This window comes from Carassius carassius, chromosome 20 (assembly GCF_963082965.1).
Source record: "Carassius carassius chromosome 20, fCarCar2.1, whole genome shotgun sequence".
Lineage (NCBI taxonomy): Eukaryota > Metazoa > Chordata > Actinopteri > Cypriniformes > Cyprinidae > Carassius > Carassius carassius.
The window spans coordinates 32565394-32592228 of record NC_081774.1 but is presented as its reverse complement, the minus strand read 5'-3'; the positions used below and the strand labels follow the sequence as shown (position 1 = coordinate 32592228).

At 39.1% G+C, this 26835-nt stretch overlaps 3 protein-coding genes across 4 annotated transcripts in view; 1 reads left to right on the top strand and 2 right to left on the bottom strand.

Annotated features, from left to right (window-relative positions):
* mov10l1 (Mov10 like RISC complex RNA helicase 1) overlaps positions 1 to 5001 on the top strand; it is a 34006-nt gene extending 29005 nt beyond the window's left edge. The window contains exons 18-26 of the mRNA XM_059502600.1: positions 647 to 768; positions 1198 to 1297; positions 1409 to 1555; positions 2159 to 2332; positions 2545 to 2694; positions 3520 to 3627; positions 4139 to 4279; positions 4653 to 4744; positions 4840 to 5001. Of these exons, the coding sequence (XP_059358583.1) occupies positions 647 to 768; positions 1198 to 1297; positions 1409 to 1555; positions 2159 to 2332; positions 2545 to 2694; positions 3520 to 3627; positions 4139 to 4279; positions 4653 to 4744; positions 4840 to 4861 (1056 nt within the window). The 3' untranslated portion in view covers positions 4862 to 5001. The remainder of the gene's footprint in view (positions 1 to 646; positions 769 to 1197; positions 1298 to 1408; positions 1556 to 2158; positions 2333 to 2544; positions 2695 to 3519; positions 3628 to 4138; positions 4280 to 4652; positions 4745 to 4839) is intronic.
* Positions 5002 to 6330: 1329 nt separating this feature from the next.
* Positions 6331 to 8382, bottom strand: LOC132096912 (gastrula zinc finger protein XlCGF49.1). 2 transcript variants are annotated; one of them, XM_059502598.1, is made up of 3 exons: positions 8320 to 8382; positions 7985 to 8094; positions 6331 to 6949 (listed from the first exon to the last, which is right to left on the bottom strand). In XM_059502598.1, exons 2-3 carry the CDS (start codon positions 8061 to 8063, stop codon positions 6336 to 6338), a joined length of 693 nt encoding a protein of 230 aa, XP_059358581.1. In that variant the 5' UTR covers positions 8064 to 8094; positions 8320 to 8382; the 3' UTR covers positions 6331 to 6335. The 2 variants fall into 2 exon arrangements, with proteins under 2 accessions (XP_059358581.1, XP_059358582.1); XM_059502599.1 differs by lacking the exon at positions 8320 to 8382 and adding an exon at positions 8163 to 8261.
* Positions 8383 to 18523: 10141 nt separating this feature from the next.
* LOC132096903 (interferon-inducible GTPase 5-like) lies at positions 18524 to 20197 on the bottom strand. Its single transcript, XM_059502584.1, has 2 exons — positions 19547 to 20197; positions 18524 to 19423 (listed from the first exon to the last, which is right to left on the bottom strand). The coding sequence occupies exons 1-2, from the start codon at positions 20139 to 20141 to the stop codon at positions 18795 to 18797; spliced, it is 1224 nt and encodes a 407-aa protein (XP_059358567.1). The 5' UTR covers positions 20142 to 20197; the 3' UTR covers positions 18524 to 18794.
* Between the last annotated feature and the right edge of the window lie 6638 nt (positions 20198 to 26835).

The window sequence follows — 26835 nt, the reverse complement described above, 5'->3', positions numbered from 1 at the left end:
TAGAATAATGTGAACATTAATTCATCTCTCTCACAAAAGACTGATGCAGTGTTCCTCAAAAAGAATAAAACGCAGAATGCGGCACAAACATGCAATAATTAAATACAAACATGTTTTATGTATTTAGTCCAATGCTGCTGACCTTTGATGAAATGACTTTAGATAAACTAACATTTGAGTTTTCTTTATATTTTATTACGAAAATCTTACATATTGTGCCTTTTTAAAGGGAGAATTCTTAATCATTCACTCACTCTCGGGTCATTTCCAAACCCATAACATGTTCATCATATAAAGTGCTCTTCACAAGACTGATTAAAACACTTGATTCAGTTTACAATCCCTGACGCTCAGTGTAGGGACAAAAACCTCAGGCTTCATTAAAAATATCTTATTCCAGAAGAAGAAACAAACTCTTATGGGTTATTCTTATTCTACACTGGTTCAGACATCACCGTCCTACCCCACAGGGCTTTCTAACTTTAACTACATTACATTATATACTGTTTAATAGATCATTTGAATAGGGACAGTTCTACTATGCACAGATAAATCTGCAAAGAGCAGCCGTCTAACGGCAGTAACAGAACGAAACAGATGGATTGTAAGTGACAGAAAGCATGTTCGCTGGTCTTGTGAGGTGCAGTCCATGCCGGAGGATCTGCGTCAGTACTCCAGAGCTGGAGAAGACATCAGACACGCCAGCTTCCATCGCATCGTGGTGTCCACCTGCTCCAGCGCTGGCATGTTCTACCAGATCGGCCTGCGGTGAGACAGCCCTACACACACTACAGGAATATACCGCAGTATCATCTGATCAGGTTTCTCCAAGCACATTTGAACCATTCCAAACCATATCAATCCTAACTACTGTTCATTTGACACAGAATGATTAATAGGTTACATAAGATCGTAACACAGGCTGGAAGAGAAACACATTCAGCTGTGCGCTATTGTGAAGCAGGGTTATCTTTACAGAACAAACCAGATTCAGCTGAAATGGTGAACCTTTTTAAATGCCATGATGCATACTACAGCAAAAGATAGATATAACTGACTTTAGTCGCTGAAGATAGTGTTCAACATGATTATATGTGAAATAATAGTTGAAAAGATTTATGTGGTATTGGAAATTGGTAAAACATGCTTGGAAAAAAGTGACTGTGTGTGTGTGTGTGTGTGTGTGTGTGTGGTCAGTGTCGGACACTTCACCCATGTGTTTGTGGACGAGGCCGGTCAGGCCACCGAGCCCGAGGCGCTCATCCCTCTGAGTCTGCTGTCAGAGACGAGTGGACAGGTGAGTGTGTGTGTGTGTGTGTGTGTGTGGAGCGCTCGTTACTAAGGACTGCTTCGTTAGCCTCTGCTGTGTCTCAGAGAGTGTGTGTGTGTGTGTGTGTGTGCGTCTCAGATGGTGCTGGCCGGAGACCCGAAGCAGCTGGGGCCGGTGGTGAAGTCCAAGCTGGCCGCTGTGTTTGGACTCGGTGTGTCTCTGCTGGAGAGGCTGATGGGAAGAGCGCTCTACAGCTGTGGCGAGAGCGGATACAACCCCCTGCTGGTCAGGAGCTGCACTACATGGGATTGTGGGATAGAAGGGACATTCTGAGAAATGCAGCTCTCACTTTATTTGCAGGACGTTTCCCAAGCTGTCAGTCTCCACAGTAAATCACTCAGGCTACAGAAATGTATCTGTTTTAGTGAAAACTAAGATTTTTTTTTTATTTATTTTTTTAGGAAAGATTTATTTTTTTGCTCTCAAACTATTAATCTCATCCAAAATAAGTTAATATAAAATAATATACACAGTACACACACTGTGTAACTAAAAACTTTTATTTGGATGCGATTTTAATTTCTAAGCCGTCACTTGTTGATCTTCGTTGTGAACAGAAGTCTCTTCAAACTGGAGAAATGAGTGGAAATATTTTTTTTAGCATGCTGTAGTAAACGACACAGAAGTTGTGATAGAACTTGACTAAAACACTCATTTAATTGGTTTTTTATTGCTTTTGTTTTAGTAATTGTAAAGATTTATATTTCTGAAAGTGAATGTTCCATCACTGCAGCATGCACTGAACCTGGAAGCCCCAGTCTGAGAGTGACTCTTCCTCCTCTGTGCTGAGTGCTGTATATATGTGTGTGTGTGTGTGTGTGTGTGTAGGTGACGAAGCTGGTGTATAACTACCGCTCCCATGAGGCTCTGCTGGAGCTGCCGTCACGCCTCTTTTACTCCGGAGAGCTGTGTGTCCGCTCGCAGAGGACCGTCGTGGATGCACTCTGTCACTGGAACAGGCTTCCCACCAAGGGCTTCCCCTTCATCTTCCACGGCGTCCGGGTGAGTACAGACTCTGACCAATGAGAGCACAGTTTGCTCACATGTGACCTGCAGAGAAACAGGTTGGTACGCTTTGCAATGTTGCCTTTGAAACCGAACCATAAAGAAAATGGGACATTGTAGGAAATGTATCCCTGTTCGTGAACACCAATAAATGTACAGGTCTGAAACACCCTCAGACTCCCCGTGTGTGTGTGTGTGTGTGTGTTAAGGGGACGGAGATGAGAGAGGGCAACAATCCGTCGTGGTTCAATCCCGCTGAAGCGGTTCAAGTCATGATGTACTGCTGCCAGCTGGCGAAGAGACTGTACAACCCCATCGCAGCGACAGACATCGGCGTCATCGCTCCGTATAAGAAACAGGTGAGTGTGTGTGAGACTCAGAGCAGGTTTAGAGTGACCGAACCAGACACATCCAGCCTGCTGTGGATCAGAAGCTGCTTTAGCTGGCGAGATTCAGTTCAGGTCAAGGTAGCTTTCATTAAAAAAAAAAAAAGCTATATTTTGAGCAAAAATCTAATTCTCAAATACTACATCTGGATCATATTCAGTAGTAATATCAAAGCGAAGCTGCGGTAGATGTCTTCATCAGTTCTCCTAAAGCCGCACACTCTCTGGATCCACACTTCACTCGCTCGCGTTTGTCGATCATCGTATTTTTCATATGCTTGCGTATTGAGATCATTTGTTTCTGCTTCTTCCTCGTCTGTGTTTTTGATCAGTGACTCTAAACTCATTCAGGATTTGTGTAATAGCGCCCCCTAGTGTTCAACAGTGAAAACACAAAAAATTCAGTGTTTGGTGGGGAAAGGGTTAAAGGTCACTAAAAAGTTACAAACTTGTCTGGCTTTAATGATAATTACAATTTCTATATGATTTATAGAATTGTAATATGATCATAATTTAAAATTATTATTTTTATTATTAATGCATTACACACAAGCTCTTTTAGTTTAACAGTATTTAGTTTAAATTCATATTCATATATACAGATCATATTTCATATAAGTGGTAGAATCAATAGATGACATTTTAAAATGTATGATTTGAAAAAAGCAACACAACAAACCTCTTCAGTCTGTCTGTGGTGAGATGTGATCATGTAAACTCATGTTTCATCAGCAGACGTGTGTTTGGCTGACGTCCTGAGAGGTGTGTGTGTGTGTGTGTGTGTGTGTGCGCGCTCAGGTGGAGAAGATCCGCGTGCTGCTGCACCGAGTGGGTCTGGGAGAGGTCAAGGTGGGGTCAGTGGAGGAGTTCCAGGGCCAGGAGTTCCTCATCATCATCATCTCTACGGTAACCAGCGTCTTCACTTCCTGTTTATGTCTTTATACTTGACCAGAGTATTTTCAATTCAAGAAACCTTGACTTATTTCGCTACATTCCAGAGCATGATCCTATACTTTTTACTCCACTACATTTTTTTTAATCATGTCGTGCTTCATTATGTTGAACTAGAGAAATCATCATCTGCTGTGAGAGGTGATAGTGCTGTCTGATTTACAAATCAACGTGCAAAATCCCTCTGTATGATTCAATGGGAATTAGATGGTTCAGACTGCCGCTGTTCTCGAGTCAGATTCACTCCGAACATCCCGGAGTCCCAGTGTGCATAGTGTTCATCCTATCTGCCCTAGTGTTGAATGATTAATATCGCACAGAATTGAGGATGGATGGTATGCACATTGATGAACGATCGAGACATCTGCTGCATTATCATGAATGTTTGAGGAGCTCAGATGAAGGTGAGAGGTGTTCAGATTCTTTGTTCCTCTCGGAGGAATTAACACGGTTTTCTTAACTGTAGGTCCGATCCAACGAGTCCTTGCTGAATGAAGAACTGCAAAGCATGCTGGGATTCCTCTCCAACCCGAAGCGTTTCAACGTCGCCATCACACGAGCCAAAGCGCTGCTCATCGTGATCGGAAACCCTCACGTTTTAATCAAGGTGAGATTTATAGCCCTCTTCACGTGATCTGAAGCTGAATAAATGATCTCTCCAGTGATGTGTGGTTTGTTCGGAGGACAATATCTGTCTGAGATACAAATATTAGAAAATCTGGAATCTGAGGGAGCAAAAAAAATCTAAATATTGACAAAATCATCTTTAAAGATGTTCAGATGAAGTTCTTAGCCATGCATATTACTAATCAAAAATGACGTTTTGAGATATTTACGGTAGGAGATTTAATAAATATCTTCATGGAACATGATCTTCACTTAATATCCTAATGATTTTTGGCATAAAGGGGAAATGTATAATTGTGTCGGTTCAGACTCTGAAGCGCGCGTGTGTGTGTGTGTGTGTGTGTGTGTGTCAGGACCCGTGTTTCGGCGCTCTGCTGCAGTACTCGTATGATAACCGAGCGTTCCTGGGCTGTGATCCTCCGGTCAGTCTGCAGGCTTCGCCAAGGTTCGAGTCTTGTTTGGTCACTCTCGTGAACTTGTGTGTGTTCTAGATCAGGAGAACACGGTTTCATCACTTAAAGCTGTTCTTGTTCTCCACAGGATTCTTTCTGAAGAAAGTTAGACGCTTCTTGGATCAGCACAGTGTTTTGATTATTCCACGATTGTTCTGCGTTAAATAAATAATAATTCTGTTCTCCAGCCACTTTATTAGCTCCCTGAAGAACCGCTCTGAAGCTGGAGAGAGCCAGCGTTTACTTCTCTTGTGTTCCTTGAAGTGTTACAGAAGATTAAAACCTAATTTCAGCAAGCGTTCTCATTTTATGTGTTCTTGCCACTGGATCTTCAGAAAAACTCTTGAGTGTGTGGATGTAAAAAGTTGTAAAAATTGAAAGTTCAACATTTACTATTACACAATTAAAATTAAATTTAAGTTTATATTCGCTCACATTGATTCATTCAGGGATTGATAGGGAGCCAGTTCTGCTCGTGTCGTCTTGTGCATTGCTGAATGTTCAGTCTGATGGTGTTTCTGTGATCAAACCCAGATAAAGATGCGTTCTGTTCATTTGTTCAGCTGATGGTCAAGCGACTGAAACTGATGAATTCATATATAAATATAACCTACACGCTACATGACGAGTCACATTTATTTCATAGAGTGCTTTATACAACACAGACTGCTTCAAATGAATGTCCATGAAGGAGCAGTAAAGAAACGGCGTCTCAGCTGAACACCTAACGCTCAGTAAATCAGTATTTCAGCTCTCCATGCAGCACTTCTCAACAGCTGTGAACTAAAGTAACATAGAGAACAATGCAATAATAATAATGCTGCTCCACAAGTGCCCTCTCACACGATGAATGTAATTATAATTAATACGATTTACTTCCACTAGTCCAGACACAAAGAAAAGCACAGCTGACCTTCAGTTCTCTTCATCTGAAATCTTTCACCAATAATTTAATCTTTAAATTAATGCTGGACAACCAATAATCACATCCAAAATAAACATGTTTATGTACATAACGTGTGTACTGTGTATATTTATTAAATACATATATGCATGTTTAAATATAAAAAAATGTTATGTTCATATATTAAATATATTTAAATTAATATATACAGGCATGTGTGTGTCATATATACATTACATCCGCAGTACACACACATACAGGAGCTGGTCATATAATTATAATATCACCAACAAGTTGATTTATTTCACTGATTCCATGCAAAAAGTGAAACTTGTATATTATATAGACACTGAATTTGTGATTTTCCTTAGTTGTCAGTTATAATCATCAAAATTAAAAGAAATAAACATTTGAAATATATCAGTCTGTGTGTAATGAATGAATATAATATACTAGTTTCACTTTTTGATTGGAATTGGTGAAATAAATCAGCTTTTTGATGATAGTATAATTATATGACCAGCACCTGTATATAATGTAAACACAAATGTTTCTTTAGGCTGTGATTAATCTGAGAATGATGTTGGCTTAGTTTCTGGAGCGATGCTGTCGTCTCTGAACCCCAGAGCAGATGCCACACACACACACACACACACACACACACACTGTCCCTGGGCTGTCTAATGCGAGTGCCACTTCTGGTGTCTCTTCAGGTGCGAGGACAGGATGAATCTCTGTCCGCACGGCTCACATCTGAAGGGCATGTCTCCCACGTGATACAGCACTGGCTTCTTGTAATTGCAGACCTGCGCCAGCTTCTTGTCGCTGTAATTGCGCTGTGATTTCTCTCCGGTGTGGATCTTCATGTGACTGGTGAGATTCCCCTGGTGTCTGAAGTTGTTCCCGCACTGCTGGCAGGTGAAGGGCCGCTCTCCGAAGTGCACGATGATGTGTTTCTTCAGGTCTCCCTTGCGTGTGAAGCTCTTGTCGCACTGCTGGCAGGTGAAGGGCTTCTCTCCGTTGTGGATCAGCAGGTGGTTCTGGAGGCTGATCTTCTGTGTGTAGCTCTTCCCACACTGCAGACAGCTGTACGGTCTCTCGCTGTGGATGTCCATGTGGTCCTTCAGATCTCCTTTACGCTCGTAGCTCTCTCCGCAGTGAGGGCAGGGGAAGGACTTCTTGGCTCCTGTACTGTGTGTCGAATCAGTATCCGTTGGGGAAGTTTCTCCGGCTGTGAAACTGTGAGGATCCTCCTTCTCGTCGTTCTGATCTGGACTTTCCTCTTCTATCAAGTCTAGGATGAACACATCGGTAGAAATCAGCCGAGGAGCAAGAAAGGTTAAAGACGACGCACACCCCAATCGAGAGTTTTTCAACAGTGAGATTTTTAATGCTTTTAAAGAAGTCTCTTCTGTGCACCAAGCCTGCTTTTATTCGATCCAAAGTACAGCAGAAACACTTTGAAATATTTGTATTAATTCAAAACTGTGTTCTGTGTGAATCTGTGTTAAAGTGTAATGTATTTCTGTGATGCTCCGCTGTATTTTCAGCATCATTCCTCCAGTCTTCAGTGTCACATGATCTTCAGAAATCAGAATAATATGATGATTTACTGCTCAATTATTATTAATATTATCCATATTTAAAACAGTACCTTTTTTTTTCTTGGAATCTTTGATGAATAGAAAGATCCAAAGATAACCATTTATCTGAAATAGAAAGCTTTTGTAACATTTATTCATCCGAATTCAAAACATTCCATTCAAAAGCTCGGAGTCAGTTTCTATAGATTTTATTTTGATTAGAAGTAATGAATTTATACATTTTATTTCCCAAGGATGATTTAAATTTATCAAACACGATGATAAAGACATTTATAATGTTGCAAAAGATTTCTATTTCAGAAAATGCTGTTCTTCTGAACTTTGTATTCATTAAAGAAACCTGAAAAAATCCTACTCGGCTGTTTTCAACACTGATGATAATCAGAAATGTTTCTCGAGCAGTAAATCATCATATTATTCTGATTTCTGAAGATCATGTGACACTGAAGACTGGAGGAATGATGCTGAAAATACAGCGGAGCATCACAGAAATACATTACACTTTAACAGAGATTCACACAGAAAACAGATGATTTGAATAGTAAAACATATTTAAATGTTTTGTTTGTTTTTGCTGTAGTTTGGAATGAATAAATGCAGGCTTGGTGAGCAGAAGAGACTTCTTTATCAAACCTTACTGTTCTGAACCCGTTAACTGTTAGTGTACACAGACAGACAGTAGAATAACGATGAAGTGTTGATGTATGATCAGATGTGATGGAAACCTGTTTGATCCTCGCTCTCTTCTTTGACTCGGATCGGCTCCAGATCCGTCAGATCCACCTCCACCTTTACAAAGTCCATCTTCGACAAACCTCGGGGTTTTCCTGTTCGTCTGGAATCGAGAAGATGATTTCATCAGGAAAATCACTCTGAGATCACATCAATGGTCGCGTCTTTTACCTCAGATCTATGAGCTGTCAATAACAGCCAACATTCATTTCACATCAGTAACGGCACACGCTTTCAGTTGTGTTTTTATTTTTTTGGAGTAAAAGGCGTAGAGAAAACTCGACGTTTAGTGTTGTTTTACACAGCTAAAATGATGAAAAACACAGACCTTTATCCAGTTGACACAAGAGAAGACGGTCGCAGTGCTGATGACGTCACGCGAAACCGCCGTTCAGAGAACCAGAATAAAAGTCCCAAGATATTAAAATAAAACAATAAGGTCCTTTCTTCTTCTTGGCGTGTTCAGTATGGATCACTTTCTTACATACTGATCGAGTTCTCTCCACAGTCAGTGTGGTTTACAAAAACGAATTGTATTATTAGCATGAATGTTGTACATTGTAAAAATAAAAAAAAATGTAGAAAAATCTATAATCTAAGATTAAAATAAAAATAATAAAACATTACAAACGTTAACAAAACGTTAATTTATAAAAAAAAAACGATAATTTAAAAAAAAAACTTTTTTGTATGGCAAGATTCTGCACTGTAGTAACCCAGTAATCCAGGAACCAAACAGTAGGTTAGCTCAAAATAAAATAACACGAATGTGTGCATTTGCAGAGAAACAAGTCAATTGTCTCATGCTTTGTTTTTGATAGAATCAATAAAACAATCAGCCTTGTTCGGTAAGTGTCAGTTGATAAAGGTCACTTATGGAGCAAACTTTGTGCCAATATTCATGAAACAAATCCAGAGTTTTGCAAATAAACACAATCTGTTTTGCAAAGAAAAACTCAACATTCAAACAAATGCAAAGTGATTTGCAAATACAAAACTCTGTTTGAAAGAACATGCAGAGGTATGGACAAATAGTATATGGTGTGTTACAACTCTGATACTCTTTTGGCCTTTTATGTGGAAACTTGGCTTGATTTTCTCACAAATGCAATTGAGCAACTTTCTTTTCCAAAAACAACAAATAGCAGTTGGTGCTGTTGGTCAGTTTACGCTAGTCTCCCGAGACTCGAAACACCTCATTACTTCTTCAGGGAATACTGCAAACCAGTATGAGTGGGGGACAGCTGAAACATACTATTTATTTGGTTTCACAAAGCATCTCTATACTACAATGTCAGTGAAAATCACATAAGTGCTGTAAAGTTGTTGACATTATGACTTAAAAAACCAGTAGTGACTTAATGGCTAAACATTTAACTAGGCACTCTTTCCTTATAAAACCTGTACCTTCTCTGAACCTCTTATCCTCTGTTGGATCGCGGGATATAGAATATATAGGCCACATACGTATATAACAATATCTCGTATCATACTGTAATACTCAAGTGGAGTTTTGTATTTCAGAATCAGAAGGAGCTATAATCATAATAACTCTTGGTTGTAAACATTCCAAACAGAAATATAGACCCATTTCCCTGGAGGTGAGGGGGTGGCCTTCTAAAGCTCTTGGTGTCATCTTGGAGATGTGATGCAATACGGAGGGCTTGTTCGGACAGTTTGGTCATAGACACAGTGATATTTTGTTTCTTTAAGCTGAAATAAATGCTCTTACATAAAATGGTAAATATTAATTCATTTATTATTATTTATTTATATCCAATATTTTTTCAAACCACTGTTGTATTAAACAGAAAAGAAGTGTAGATAAAGAAACAACATTGAGACATCTCTCAAAAAATATATATATATTTTTTAATCGTTTTAGATTAAGTGAGAAAAATTGAGTGCCTAGTTGGTGATGGGAGTACAATAGCATGCCTGTTGAGACTGAGACACACAAACACTCCTTTTCTCTCCGTTCCAGATGCTACTTCTATGAAGAACTCGGGCATCAGTCCTTCCTCCTCCTCTTTCTCTGCTGTTATTTCCTGCCTGCAGGTAACATTACCTGGTAGAGAGGAGTTAGTCTCAGCCAGCAGCTGAGTTTACAGAGTTGTGCCAAATGTACAAGATTTCAACAGAATAAGACAGTGTGAGCAACAAAGGAGTTTGTGTAATGACCTTTAAATCTTCCAAGGATTTTAGAAGTCACTCAGGTCCGACAGGAATCGAAGCAGTTTTGGTGGAATGTTGTACTGTTTTGTGCCCTTTTTTCTGCTTTAAACCCACGTTCTGCAGGCTCCTGTGGCAACACGAAAAGATGTATCATGTCACTTTGGCATGGCATTGCAAAACTAAGTATACTATAAAATGGACAAAGAACTTTGTCAAAACATAGGCCTACCTCTGGATAAATTCCAGAGTCCGGGTTGCTCCCTTGGGGTAAATGATGTTCAGCACGTAGAAGAGGCTGAACACATAGCCGACAGCAACCAGAGAACAGCTGATGATTTACTGTGACTTCATCCACTGATATTTTGTTTTTTCCTTCATCTGCAAAACATGTAAATTACGACAATACTTTTTTAATCAATGAAACAAATAAACAGCACTTTCAAATATTTAAGAGCAGACATGAATATCCTTACCCACAACTATGATGCACGGGTGCTTGGCAGTTCTGCTAGGGCATCCTAAAAGAAAGGTGAAGACACGGACATATCTGAATCACAAAATGTTGTTTTTCTGTGGAATTTCCCTGCAATGCTCAGGACTCTGTTTTTGCAGTGGTAACATTGTTATCAGTGTGTCACTACCTTCCCTACCTACTAAACCAAATTCCAATAAAGTTTTCTTATGCTGTGTGCTTACTTCTTCATTAAGCAGCAGCACATTTGGCTCCTCCGCAAAGTACTCCATCAGGCCCTGGAGGAGTTTTATTGGATCTGTAGTATCTCCTCTGATTCCCATATATCTTTCTGCAAAATCATCAACAAATATGTATTCTTGAGTCTTAGACCTTTCCAACAATATATAGTTTGCCATGATTAGATTAGGATTTAGTAGTAAAATATTGAAGTAAACTTATAGTTAAACAGTTAAAAGACACACACAGAAAAGACGAATGTTAATGATGGATTAAGGTAGCGTTTTCGCTCACTCAAAATGGCCCATAATTACATTAAAAGAGATAAGAGCCTTCATTTAACGTTCAGCCCCCAAAAAGACACCACTGATGTCACACATCAACACGTTAATGTTACCGTCTTAACAACGAAAGAACATTTAACAGATAACGTTTGCAGCTAACAATACAAAGAAAACACAAACGTTAACTTCTATGACATTTCAAAATTACCTTTTACACACAAAGTGGAGCCAGAGATGAAGATTTTGAGCGTTCACAGCCAGGTTATTAACACAAGAGGAGACCTGGTGTTTTTTTTTCAAGCAGTCAAAATCTCCCACTCCAGAAAAATACGTACAATATTTCCGTAAATTAACATAACTAACGTTACTGCCACAAAGAATGGAGAAGACAAATAAGCGATGATAGCTTGCTCTGACCTAATATAACAACTCATACAAACCTGGTCAGTTTAAATATTCTAAGAAAAAACATCTCTTTAATCTCCCTAACCAAGCGCTGGTTAATAACAGCAGCTCACGAATGGTAAGTTAGCTAACGTTAAAGTTAGCAATAACCAACAGAAATTCAAAATGGTATACACACGACGAACCCAGACAATATAACATTTAAAACTACTGCAAATAAAAGAGTCACTTGGATAACGTACATTTCCCCCCCTCCAAAGAAATACTTACTGAAAGGCAGACCGTTGCAAATTCATTGACGTTCTGCTTAGATCCGTCTCTGTCCAAGGCAGTTGGCATTTGCAGGAGAGATCAAAGTCCCATAATGCAATTCGAAACGTAAATTAACAGAAATACACCCGTAAATGACCTTATATGGACAATTTCTGTAAAAATATACAGTAATACAACTGTTAATAAACAGATATTTCTTAGAGTGTAGGTTGTTGAGACTGCACCAGACAGCCAGCTCTTTAACCTCCTGTCTGTAAGCAGACTCGTCACCGTCCTGAATGAGGCCGATGAGTGTGGTGTCATCTGCAAACTTCAGGAGCTTGACAGAGGGGTCCTTAGATGTGCAGTCATTAGTGTACAGGGAGAAGAGCAGTGGGGAGAGAACAGAGCCCTGGGGAGCTCCGGTGCTGATTGTACGGGTGCTGGATGTGTATTTTCCCAGCCTCACTAGCTGCTGCCTGTCTGTCAGGAAGCTGTTGATCCACTGACAGACGGAGGTGGGCACGGAGAGCTGAGTTAGTTTGGGCAGGAGGAGGTTTGGGATGATCGTGTTGAAGGCAGAGCTGAAGTCCACAAACAGGATCCTCACATAGGTCCCCGGTCTGTCTAGGTGTTGCAGAACATAATGCAGTCCGATGTTTACTGCATCGTCCACAGACCTGTTTGCTCTGTAGGCAAACTGAAGAGGATCCAGCAAGGGTCCAGTGATGTCCTTCAGGTGGGCCAGCACCAGTTTTTCTAATGACTTCATTTGCAAAGCCGATTGTGTTTATTTTCAAAAGGCTGTATTTGTTCATCAATGCAGTCCAGTTGTCTATCTGTGAATGAAGGTGTTCCCAGACCTGCATGTGTAGCCCACTGTGTGCTGACTGTGTTGTTGTGTATTTGGTTTGCAATGTGTTTCCCTGACTGGCAGAATCAAATCATGTATTGAAAAGTTATTCAGGATGTGACTTTCACATGAATGTCCAGACTAGTCTAAAATCTTCTATATTACTCTTTCATCTTTTCTTCAAATGTCTCCTTCCTGACTTTCGGGGCCTGTACAACAGTGTTTATGCCGACACCTCATCATGGTCTGATCTATAGGCTTTATGTAAATGTCTCTTACCTTCTGAGAAGGAAGGTGTCTATCTTTTAGTGGTGGAAGATAAAACAGCGTCATGTTTGGGGGTTGTATTTTGTTTTAGGTTGAAAGACATCCAAACTCATGTTTATCTGATCTATGGGCTAAATGCTAATGGCTTAGACAAAAAAAAAAATCAAAGCATTTGAGAAGACCATTACTCTCCATAGACACAATGGTTTTTAAACTATACTGTACTTAAACTACTATCACCATACACCCAGTTCAGTACCTAAACCTACCTCACAGGAAAATATGGGCAATTTCTGAAATTCATTAAACAACATTACAGGCAAAATCGTACACATTGTTTAATTTTGTTGTTATTTAAGAAATGTAGTCATTTTAATCCAGCCCACAGATGTAAAGTACAAATATACATTTCCTTAAAGCTTCTCAGTAAAATAATTACACTCACAAATTTTAAACGTTTAAAAGGTTAAACACATTGTGTGTCACTTAAGACACACGCGGTTTATTGCCTTCAAATTAAACTGGTTTTATTCTGTAATTTCTTTCAAACAGCCTCATGAACAGAATTGTTTTTGTAGATCATCAATGCAGCCAAATGTTTTTCTCATATGAATGGAAAACTCTTTGGATGTGTTTAAGATAGACAATTTTTTACTTACCCATTCATTTAAGGAAATGATTAAACATTTGACTGAACTTTTTAATTATTTTACAAACCTCCATTTCAAATTATTTTCCTTGGGGTATTTATCCACAGAATCTTTTTCAACACAACGCCATTAAACATTAAAGAATGTTATCAGTTCCTATCGCCATCTTCTTTGACTCAAATAAAGCAACATCTCTGGTGTTCATAAACATCTACAATGTGTGCATGTGCTAAACATCTTTGTTTCTCCACTTCAGTCATATTAGTTAGATGTAATCCACACTTGGCCAAAGAGAATTTTAGCTTTGAGCACATAAGAGAAAGCCTCTCCCCTTCTCTGATGCGAATGTGTGATTTGTAAAGATAATCGATCTGTTTGCGTTTAGTTTTTGCATAACTTTCAGGTGATCATTTCTGTCTGATTGTGGTCAAATATGTAGTGTATGTTCATAGGAATTTATGAAAAACCATTTCCTTTGTCTGGGTCTCTAAGCATTGCTCCAGAAGCGATATTTATTTAATAAGTTGAAAGGGACATGTTTTATACCAGTTTATACAGTCTGCACCAACACACAGACACGTTCAACTTTATTGCATATATTTCACCAAACCTATAGGACTAAAAAACAGGTCGAGCATCAGTCCACATTTCAGCTGTTAGTCAGAAACGCAAGTGATCTGAGATTTCATTACTGAGAAGTTTTTCATTACCTTACACAATGAAACCAGAACCATTTTTATAAATTTCCAGAACTTGTTCCTTCTTTCACACTCTAGATATCTGCTTAATGACAAACTTTAAATGTTTTAAATAGATATTTTTATGAACTTGGAGAAAAGAATAACGAGTTAAGTGAGTCAACCTTTTATTTTTAACAATGAATATTCATACAAACTTTAAAGTAGTGAAGAAAATGATACAATTGCCATTACCGTATTTTCCTCACTATAAGGCGCACTTAAAAGTCGTTAATTTTCTCAAAAAACGACAGTGCACCTTATAATCCGGAGCGCCTTATAGTGCGGAAAATACGGTAAATACAAACAGTTGTAACGAAATTACAGATTGTCTAGCCAGAAAAGAAAAATCTCTCCAGTATGTTTTGCCCTAATATGAAATCAAGCAGCTTTGCAACAGTTTCACGTGTCATGGAACTTGTTCTTTTGTTCTTTAACGCATTAAATTATCAGCATTTGTATCATCTGTAGGTCTACTTGTTATGGACTTTGAGGCATTTGGCAGCACAGCATCATCACAAGCGTCCCAACCCTTGATCAAAGCATCGTCCGAGCTAGCAACATTAACCTGAGAGCTCAGCACGTTTGTACTGTGGAGTTCTATGGAAAAAACACATGTAATAATAAAAAAAACATTAATGCATGATATATTTTTTTCTTTCTCTCTTTCTCTTATTATAACAGATTCTTAAAATTAAATAGAAGTATACCTACCAACTGATTCGTGGGTTGTCATTGGGTTACAATGTGTCAGGGTCGGGGCTAGTTGTATTCTAAGCCTTGAGGTAGCACACCTTGTTGCTGATTTGTCTGGCCGGGATCGTTTAGCTCCCCCTGTTAGCTTTTAACAAAGATCGTCTCTGATCTGAACCGAACCGATGCATATGGCTCTGAAGGTCCAGCAACTTTCTTCTGAATATCAGGCCCAGGCTGAGAAACATCAAGAGCTAAAGAATCTGTAAACAGTAAAATAAAAGATTTTTGTTTTAAAGGTATTAACCACATATAACAAAACAGATATTTCAGAGGTAGATGTAAATCCTAATAAAATACAACAAACCATTCAAAGAACTACTGCTGTTGTTAGAAGAGCGTTGATCCAAGTTGTTCTAGATGATCAAATGCATTCTGCACCTTAAAGTATTCTGAATTGTACACACATACGATTTAAAAACCCTGAAATTAAAGTTAAACAGAGTAAGAAACCTCATTTACAAAGAGACCATCTTATATATAAATTAAATGTACTCACCATTTTTGGTCTTTCTCAGAGATTCCACAGCAACAAATCGTGGCTAGCAGACTAGCTAATCCGTGGCTTTTTGTGAAACTGATCAAGGTAGAGCGGACACCCTTTGAATGTGTTGAGGTGTGATGTCAGCTGTAGGCATAACATGAAAATCTACATAAAAAAACACACCTCCTCAATGTTCTGCCCAATAGGGATGGATGTTTTAATTTCCTTCTAGCCTATGAATAAACTCCGAAGATCTAAATCTTTATCAAATATAACTTACTAGATCTACTAGTACAACCCGAATTCCGGAAAAGTTGGGACGTTTTTTAAATTTTAATAAAATGAAAACTAAAGGAATTTCAAATCACATGAGCCAATATTTTATTCACAATAGAACATAGATAACGTAGCAAATGTTTAAACTGAGAAATTGTACACTTTTATCCACTTAATTAGCTCATTTAAAATGTAATGCCTGCTACAGGTCTCAAAAAAGTTGGCACGGGGGCAACAAATGGCTAAAAAAGCAAGCAGTTTTGAAAAGATTCAGCTGGGAGAACATCTAGTGATTAATTAAGTTAATTGATATCAGGTCTGTAACATGATTAGCTATAAAAGCTTTGTCTTAGAGAAGCAGAGTCTCTCAGAAGTAAAGATGGGCAGAGGCTCTCCAATCTGTGAAAGACTGCGTAAAAAAATTGTGGAAAACTTTAAAAACAATGTTCCTCAACGTCAAATTGCAAAGGCTTTGCAAATCTCATCATCTACAGTGCATAACATCATCAAAAGATTCAGAGAAACTGGAGAAATCTCTGTGCGTAAGGGACAAGGCCGGAGACCTTTATTGGATGCCCGTGGTCTTCGGGCTCTCAGACGACACTGCATCACTCATCGGCATGATTGTGTCAATGACATTACTAAATGGGCCCAGGAATACTTTCAGAAACCACTGTCGGTAAACACAATCCGCCGTGCCATCAGCAGATGCCAACTAAAGCTCTATCATGCAAAAAGGAAGCCATATGTGAACATGGTCCAGAAGCGCCGTCGTGTCCTGTGGGCCAAGGCTCATTTAAAATGGACTATTTCAAAGTGGAATAGTGTTTTATGGTCAGACGAGTCCAAATTTGACATTCTTGTTGGAAATCACGGACGCCGTGTCCTCCGGGCTAAAGAGGAGGGAGACCTTCCAGCATGTTATCAGCGTTCAGTTCAAAAGCCAGCATCTCTGATGGTATGGGGGTGCATAAGTGCATACGGTATGGGCAGCTTGCATGTTTTGGAAGGCTCTGTGAATGCTGAAAGGTATATAAAGGTTTTAGAGCAACATATGCTTCCCTCCAAACAACGTCTATTTCAGGGAAGGCCTTGTTTATTTCAGCAGGACAATGCAAAACCACATACTGCAGCTATAACAACAGCATGGCTTCGTCGTAGAAGAGTCCGGGTGCTAACCTGGCCTGCCTGCAGTCCAGATCTTTCACCTATAGAGAACATTTGGCGCATCATTAAACGAAAAATATGTCAAAGACGACCACGAACTCTTCAGCAGCTGGAAATCTATATAAGGCAAGAATGGGACCAAATTCCAACAGCAAAACTCCAGCAACTCATAGCCTCAATGCCCAGACGTCTTCAAACTGTTTTGAAAAGAAAAGGAGATGCTACACCATGGTAAACATGCCCCGTCCCAACTATTTTGAGACCTGTAGCAGAAATCAAAATTGAAATGAGCTCATTTTGTGCATAAAATTGTAAACTTTCTCAGTTTAAACATTTGCTACGTTATCTATGTTCTATTGTGAATAAAATATTGGCTCATGTGATTTGAAAGTCTTTTAGTTTTCATTTTATTAAAATTTAAAAAACGTCCCAACTTTTCCGGAATTCGGGTTGCAAATACAACTTCAATGTTTATAACCAGATAAATAATATAAAGCCAAGATTGAAACTTGGTCAGAATCCTTAGTAATGGTTTGGGTAAGCAGGCATTTACTGCTACGTTACACATTTTTGTTTAAAATAATTGGCTTTGATCCATATTCTTGTGTTTTTAAATTAAAACCTACCCTTAATAAACCCCTACTAGACATTAAAACTCATATACTACTTAAATAAAAAAGTAGAAAACTATGTTGGATGGGTTTCAGTAACTAAAACCGAAATGTTTTAAACATTTCAAAGTCCTAGTAATGGTTTGGGTAAACATGCAGCAGATGTTACGTTCAACATCTTTGTTTTTTAAGAATGTAGATGTTCAATATTCTTATGTTTTAAATTACACCACACTGAATAAAACCCTACCAGACAGTAAACTCATATGCTACTTAAATAACAAAAAGAAGAAACTTATGCTTGATAGCTATCATTCCCCACTGCTTTTGTTCAACCTAGCATTAGAGAAATGGCCCTCGTGTTAAGAAGCATTCATATAGGGATAGCATCATCTTGTCTAATCCCCTCAAGAAACTCATCATCCATTGCCTTAAGTAAATTAAATGAAACATTTAGAGAAAAAGTCAGACATTAAGATAGACACATTGAGATAACTATCTTCCACCACTAAAAGATAGACACCTTCCTTCTCAGAAGGTAAGAGACATTTACATATAGCCTATAGATCAGACCATGATGAGGTGTCGGCATAAACACTGTTGTACAGGCCCCGAAAGTCAGGAAGGAGACATTTGAAGAAAAGATGAAAGAGTAATATAGAAGATTTTAGACTAGTCTGGACATTCATGTGAAAGTCACATCCTGAATAACTTTTCAATACATGTTGGATTCTGCCAGTCAGGGAAACACATTGCAAACCAAATACACAACAACACAGTCATCACACAGTGGGCTACACATGCATCAAGGAAACAGGAAGTCAGATGTGTCAATTTGACACCTGGGATCATATTTCATAAGGGGCGGGAGATTTAATGGACATTTAAGGCAATCAGCTAACATACTGTAGTTCTATTTTTTGATCATATTAAGAAAAGAACGGAATACAACACTCATCCCAAAGTGATAAATGTTTTTCTTTTTTAATTGTAATGTATCACAAATGTAGCAACAGAGATTATGATTCTGCATTTTTTTTTTCAATGGGAAAGTACATTTCAGTTAAAGAAATGAAACAAAAGAACCAAGTAAAAAGAAATGAAAGATCGTATTTAGTGAACTAACAGAAATTTGCTATATGCTTGAATCAAAACAACTGCTACTTGAATACACAAATTTCCATGTGACAATCTGTGTTTACACTTCAGTCTGCACTGAAGCCATTAGCACGTTTCTGGCATCTTCTGCTATGTCATTCAGAGCTCTCTTCAGCATTGTTGAGACTGTCATATAGGACATTCCTCCTGCCACCACAGAACCAAGTAAGGGTACAAGACTCACAACATACTCAACTGCATTTTCAGCCACAACCAGAGATGCAGCACCTGCTAAGGATAATATTGAAGCTGGATTTATCCCACCACTCAGTGGCGATTTCATAAGACTTTTGAATTCCTCAATGGTCTTTCCAGATCTTTCACAGAGCTTCTGCAGGGAAGGATCATCCAGACCAAAGACTTTGTAGTATGTTTCTATCTCCCTGGTTACAATAGCTAAATCAGCAATAACTGAAAGACCAGGAACAGGGACTGTAGCCACCAAAGCAGACAATAAGGCAACTTTTCCAATGTTTTCCTCTAGAGCTTTCTTCTTTTTCTCATTGATCTCCAGTGTGATATTCGGTAAAGCCAACATCAGCACACGTCTCTTATGCTGTGGAAGCTCTTGCTCCATTCTCTCCTGCAGAAGATTTAAATCATAGTTGCCGAGCTGAAAGTTAGAGATCAGGAACACAATAGGATCCTCTATACCGATCTTTCTCAGACCTAGACAGAAACAGGATAGGGCAACATTAAAAAAGTTATTAAATATTTTATAATAAACTATTATATATTTTATTATAAATACTGTATCTAATAAAAAAATTGTCTGTGAACTGAATAACCAACCATTTTCACAGTCCTCTCGAATAGTATCCAGTGTCTTTTTCTGGTCAAAACTCTTCTTCCTCTTCTCAGCTTCAATGCTTGAGTCAATCTTGGAACGAACAAAATAAAACGTTTTCTTCATTCTCATGATCTCTTTGGCCAGCTGAGTGTGGCATTCTCTGAACCGATCTGAAGCAATGATGATGAAAAAATCATAGCGTTCAAACTCAACCAGTTTAAGGTACTCATCGGCTTTAAAGTTTGGTGTTCCAATGCCAGGAAGATCCCACACTTTCACATTTTTGTATTTTGGATGAAAATAAGCTTCAGGCTCCATAGTGGTTTCTACAGGGCCAGTTTGAGCAGAGCCGTCTTCTTCATCCCCTAAACCCCTGAATGCATTGACAAACGTGGACTTTCCAGAACCAGACTCCCCTGTCACACCAACGTTAAGTTCTACATGATCCTGTTTTTCAAGGAATTCTTTGATCGTGTTTACCGCTGTTGGGAGATCCTGAGTAGAAATGGATTCTTTAATATCTTCCAGGTCCTCCTGAGTTATCATATAGAAATCATCCATCATAGCTATCTTAGAAAAAAATAAATACAAAATCATGTCAATTTCAACAGTGTTATAAAAAAGAAAATCTTGAAAATACGTAGATACACATATAGCATCCATTTAGGTGTATTTGAAATTTGAGGTGAATAAAACCCTCTTGGGAAGGCAGAGGTCTGCCAGGGAAACACAGACTCCAAGGCTAAACCATGGACTATACACATACGAGTACTGCTTAAGCATCAATATGGAACCTAGCCTTCCACGGTTCTCACAGTTTCATCATGAAGGCCTGGTGCCGGACGTTCCGCCGCGTCCAGCTGCTTAGGGTGATGGAGGATCTCAACAGGGTCTACAGTACGGACACTATGGAGCAGTTTTAGCAAGCCAACACTAACGGGGCTTCTCAGTGCCACTAGGTGAGAACACAGGAGGATACCGGCTCTACACGAAGGCTATAGAACCTAGTGAACATGTTAGGGGTCACCCAGCCCGCAGCTCTACAAATATCTGTCAGCGAGGTACCTATTAAAGTTGGTGCCGGAAGCCATTTCATCAGAATTTCTTTCTTCAGTGTTATGTTAATGTTAAGCCATTAGTGTGGCCTGTGCAGAGAACCTCTGCCCACTTCAGATGGGCACAGTGAGTGCGTCACTTGCCTGCCCACAATGAAGCTGCATTCACTGAGACAGACTGCTCTCACTGCAAGAGCATGAGCCTCAACCAGCATTGCTTGTGGATCACCTTCTTCCATGAAGGCAGCCCAGCACTCTCCCATTTCTTATTTTCCAGGTTTCTTGGAGGAAGAAAAAGCAGAGTCATGGGTCTTAGCAGTTAAGCGTGAGGGATCTCACGTCGACACAAGGTCCTAAATGCTTCATTTTCCCTGCAGAATTATGATTCGCTGGTGCACTTCTCACATTAAGATCAGCACCCCTCGTCTGCAGCATTTGGTCTCCTTCAGTGGATCTGAGGAGGAAGTTGTAACTGACAATTTTAGATGCAGAGAATTGAACATGCTCCAGAGAGCATTCTGACACCTTTCCCATAAAAGAGTCAGCACAAGCCAGCATGTACTCCCACCAAGGTCTAGCACCGTTTTTACCAAAAGTTAACATTGAATTCACCAAGTCATGATTCTTTTGCCTGTGCCACCTTTATCTCCATTGATGGTGTTAAAGAAAAGGGATATGACAAGCTCCTTGCACATGCTTAAGCCCTGCAGGATGCCTTCGGCCATAGTAGGCAAAGCTTAATCAGCAGCTGGCAGGGCTGGCTCAGTGCTTCACACAATGGAGGGCGCTTCAAGTATTTCAAGCCAAACTCCTCTGCACCATGGGCGAGTCTGGCCCGAGTCCCAATTCTTCAGGTCAGCAACTGACCTGGTTATACATGATATGTTTGAGCACCACCTTTGGCTGAATATTAAGGAGATCAAGGACGTGGTAGCCTTTTTTTTGACTTCCCAGTCTACCCCATAGGGTCATCTAGCCCTGCCGTAGAAGGGTTCGCACAGCACATCACTGCAGCACAGAAGTCGAGGCAGAGGTCGGTCATACATCCCCCTGATGGTAGCATTGTTCATGCTTGGCCTATCCTTCCCACTTAGCACGTGCATGAGTAAATTACCACTGCTATAGTGGACCCCCCCAATCAAAACAGCACTTCTCCTGATGTGACGCTAAGCACCAGTGATGGAGTACTCAAGTCCTGGACTCGGACTCGAGTCACTATTCTTTGGACTCGAGTCTGACTCGAGACTCCATTCTCTGGACTCGTGACTCAACTTGGACTCGTACTTGGACTCGGACTTGAGGATATATAAAATTGGACTTGAGCATTCATCACGTTGTTTTTGACTAAATATGTTATTAAAAAAATTATATAAGGTATACACTTTTCCTGTTTCGTGCCGAAGACCGGCCGGGATCTATTTTTTCCCTCACAGACACTGCTACCGCTCACTCTCTTTGCTTGACAACACACTCACTGACGTCACTCACTTTACGCTCGAGTCTGATTCGCGGGCTAAATGTTCACATTTGGAAAATGCAGAAAGATGTGCCCCGGATCGTGAACTTCGCCTTCATGAATTTTGCATCTAATGCTGGAAAGAGCAGCGCTAAATGTTGTGTGTGTAATCGTAAAAGACTGGGACAACTTCAAACTTTAACAGACACCTGTCACGGATGCACCCAGAAAAGTAAGTAAAATGCTTTCTATTGGCTAATGTTAGCTTTTAAAAAAACTATTATTGACTTATGCATATATGATAATAAACAGAAGAAGCTAGGGTTGGGCGATGTTTGACATCTATTTGGCATCAGACGTCGACGATGTCTAATGTCTGGTTCAAGATTACACAATTTTTTTGTCTGTTGATAATTTACTAGTCACTGTGTCAGATCAGATTAACGTTACATGTTTTTTTTTTTGTCTTTTGCAATAGTCACTGTGTCAGATTAAACAATTTTTTTGTCTGTTGCAATGGTCACTGTGTCAGATGGATGACGCAATTTTGACTCCTAAAATCCTAAAAATGGTGTCGTGGACAAGAAACAGTCGCGTGACGTGACGTCACACACACACACATTCACTTGAACACATACAAACGCACTCACGCTAAATCACTCGGTCACTCACACACAAACGCGCTCTCTCTCTCACACACACACACACACTCTCTGTCTCTCGGCATATCGTATTGATTTTTACATTTTAAATATCTTTAAAATACAGTGTCCTGTAAAATGCACATTTCTTTTTTTCGCTGAGTGTATTTCTGTAATACAGTGTTAAAGGATTAGTTCACACAAAAACTTACTCCTCCCAATGTCATCCAGGATATCCATGGCTTTTTTTCTTCAATGGAAAATAAATTATGTTTTTTAAGGAAAACATTTCAGGATGTTTTCTTCATATAATGGACTTCCATGCCTACCAATAGTTGGTTGCTATTGTTTCCTCAAAAAACTTAAAATCTTTTCCACTGAAGAAAGAAAGACATGTATATCTTAGATGTCATCAGGGTGAGTAAATTATTAGGAAATTTTAATTTTGAGGTGAACTAATCCTTTAATGTTACTTATAAAAACAATATTTAAACAATTAAATAAATATAGATTTTCTACGCTAGTTCTCAATCAAAAGTTCACAACAATGGAAGTAAACACATGCAAAAGTTGCAAAGTGTATATGTCAAATCAGTAAATAAACTCCCTTTGCAATCGTGGCAGTGGTGTCATTTTTGTTTAATGTACCGAGAACCTCTTTAATACATTTTATCAGTTCTTTGAAGGTCCCAGAGTGGAAACATGTAGGCACTGGGAGCTCGAGACTCGACTCGGACTCGAATACGGGAATGGTGACTTGACTTGGACTCTTCTTTGGTTACTCGGACTTAGACTCGGACTCGAACACTGGGACTCGAGACTCGACTCGACAGTTGGTGACTCGACTACAACACTGCTAGCACTATTCCACATCAAAGGCAGTTTTTTTTTTTTAAATATAAGGCGCTATTGGACTTGTTCCCCATTGTGTTCATGCAATGAGTGAACATCTTGAAAGAGAATACACTGGTTTTTTTTATAACGTAACCTTGGTCGAATCAATGACTGTATCTAGTATAATCTGTCTCAAAAGATTCTGATGAAGTGACATTCGGCACAAACTTCTATAGGCAGCTGGCTCCGTCTGATTTGGCAGGCTGAAATATCATTGGTTCATGCAGCTACAGAAATGTGAACAAATCAGGCTTCAGTATTCTGAGTAAACAGAAGTTTCTCCAAAAAGCTTGTTCCCATTATTTCAGGGAACTGAGGCTACTTCAGAAACCAAACAAATGGACCAACAAATAAACAGTATTTTATAATGTAGGTTATTTTGCAGATCTCAGCATTTTTCCCAGTAGAGACTATCAAGACATGATTCTTTCATACTCAATACGTTCCAACGAACATATAAATCATAAAATTATTTCAACAAGTTTTCGAGTTTTATAAAATCATTTGCCATTTATCAAGGGGTTTTGTGCTTCTACAAAGCAAACATGTAGACATCAATCCGAAATGTACATCTTAAATTAAATGAATTGGTATGATCTGAAAACTGACTCTGACACGTTTCAATCTCACCTTTATGTTTCAGAGCACCAGACCCAGGAAAAATTATTAGACAGAGAAGACAAGTGCTGTTGCTCCCTTCACAGATGTGAAATTCACTGCTGTTCAAAGAAAAGTACATTCAATCAGTGCAGTTTAATTCAATGCATTTTAATATTAGAAAAATCTTCTAGAAAGCATTTCGCATTACAACATTCAAGAAGACTTTATATAAAGAAATTGACATTAAACTTGAGGTAGCAAAACACAAAAATTAGGATATACCAGATAGATATCTGAAATTCAGGTCAAGAGTTTTCGAAAGTTCTTTAAACATTTACAAGATCAGTGAATCAGTAAAAATACATTGCAAAGGAGCCGATTATCCTGAATATATTTCTTACCAAATTCTTCTGAGCAGCAAGAAGACCGTGACAGCAGATGATCTGAAGTGAAGCCTGTGAAACCCGGACCTAAACTATTATACTTTATGCAAAACAATAGCATTGAAAGCCACCCAAGCAATCCTTTCACTTTCACTGCTATGAATCATCATAATAACATAGTGAGAGATTTGGATCATATAATTGACACCCAGAGGCTTCTGGTTCTGTCTATGGCTGTGTATGTAGATTTTTGTGAAGACAAATTAAAAGACCACCAACAGAAACTGAAGCCACACAAACAGACAGGAAGGCTTGCACTGTTCCCCAGCCAGCTGCTTGACTTACGATGTTTCTGTTTGCACATGTACAGTACTATGTGAAGCATTCGTAGAGTTTGTATTTTTTAAGTTATATATAGGTAAATGTATATATAGTATATTTATAGTCAAATCTGTCAGGAGATTAGTTGTGTATAGGTTTATACTGTTTTACTTCATTGTGGTATGTCTGTATTTATGTAGCACCATGGTCCTGTGAGGCTCGGCATTTCGATCCACTGTATGTCCACACATGTAGCAGATTGACATTAAAGCTCAACTTGACTTGATTTAAAAGCATTTAGTTGAAAATAAAATCAAGTTAGTGTTTGGTTGATCAGAGTAGGATGTTTTTCCAGAAGGCAAATCATTAGTGACTTAAAAAATATATGTTTTATATATGTATTTAAAAAACACTATTGTAATTATAATATTTTAGAGTCTTATTTAACCACATTTTTACCACATTTTTGGACACTATGGGGTATATCTGGATTCACAGAAGTGTAAAATAGCATGGTACTGAATGTTTATTCAGTGCGGCAATGACATTCTTTTTTGTTTCTTGTAAGGAAACACTGAATGGAAGCCTCATTATATCTGAACATCAGTTTCTGACAAAAGGTTGTTCTTGTTTTAAACTGGTTCTGTAACTTGTTAATGAAAAGCAGTAGGCAGTAAGTCATGAATAAAGAGTGTCAGGACATTTGCCAAAACACAGATACCTTCTCAAACAACTCTAAAGTAATTGTACACGCCCAGGTTTGAAGTAACAATCAAAAGTGAAAACATTTTTTCAACTAAGGAACGAGGGTAAGAGACTTGCTAGATAGGATTATGGCACTGTTTTGTTAAGAATAAAAATAGTTAAAACGAATCACCAGTGTAGAAACCGTGATTCAGAGAAAGAGAACAAAGAGGGATTTAAACTCAACCAGTTTAAGGTACTCATCGGCTTTAAAGTTTGGTGTTCCAATGCCAGGAAGATTACACACTTTCACATTTTTGTATTTTGGATGAAAATAAGCTTCAGGCTCCATAGTGGTTTCTACAGGGCCAGTTTGAGCAGAGCCGTCTTCTTCATCCCCTAAACCCCTGAATGCATTGACAAACGTGGACTTTCCAGAACCAGACTCCCCTGTCACACCAACGTTAAGTTCTACATGATCCTGTTTTTCAAGGAATTCTTTGATCGTGTTTACGGCTGTTGGGAGATCCTGAGTAGATATGGATTCTTTAATATCTTCCAGGTCCCCTGGAGGTGACAAATAATCTTAAAATTTAATTAAATTGTAATAAACTCAGACCAGCTCTTTGTCTGTCACAGAGGCTGGCAAAAGAGGAATGCCATCTCTAAGTAGAGGATGGCACACGGGATAGTGGATGCCATCACCCTGGTTTATCAGACACAGTAGCCGTGTTTCCAATGTCGAGCTTAAACCGGGCGAGCTAGTGCATGTCAGGGCCAGTCGCGTTTCGACTGTCACTTCCGGGGCTTGATCGTGCCTCGTTGGGGCTTCCTCGGGGCCAATGGCCAGGGTTTTTTGGCCAGACGAAAGCCTTGGGCCAAAGCTGGCCAAATGGGGCTAGAGGAGGGGTTATGAACAAAGGAGCAGTTTCTCCTCGTCTGGAGAGCTCAGCGCTACAGATCATAACAAAGATAACAGCTTTAACACCAGTATTAAAAACCTTAAATAAGTTGCTCAAAACTTTTTAGTCAGCAGCGAGTGTTTGAAATAACGTGTTCCGATCCGATGTGGATTATAATCTCAATTATAATAATGTTTTTGTTCAGGAGCTTTTATAAAAATAAAGATATTATCATTCATTCTAAATGTGACGTATACTGCGGCTACAAATAAACAGAAACAGACTCGCCAGCCAGACATGGAGGAGCATCCGGTGCCAGGCCCCCACTCCATGAATCCGTGAGGACCGGTAGAGG

Coding starts and splice junctions, on each gene's coding strand:
- LOC132096912 (XM_059502598.1), bottom strand. CDS start 8,063: ATGGACTTTGTAAAGGTGGAGGTGGATCTGACGGATCTGGAGCCGATC. Junction 6,950..7,984: donor AGAGAGCGAGGATCAAACAG/GTTTCCATCACA, acceptor TGTTCATCCTAG/ACTTGATAGAAGAGGAAAGT.
- LOC132096903 (XM_059502584.1), bottom strand. CDS start 20,141: ATGATTTTGTATTTATTTTTTTCTAAGATAGCTATGATGGATGATTTC. Junction 19,424..19,546: donor TCGAGAGGACTGTGAAAATG/GTTGGTTATTCA, acceptor GTTTCTGTCTAG/GTCTGAGAAAGATCGGTATA.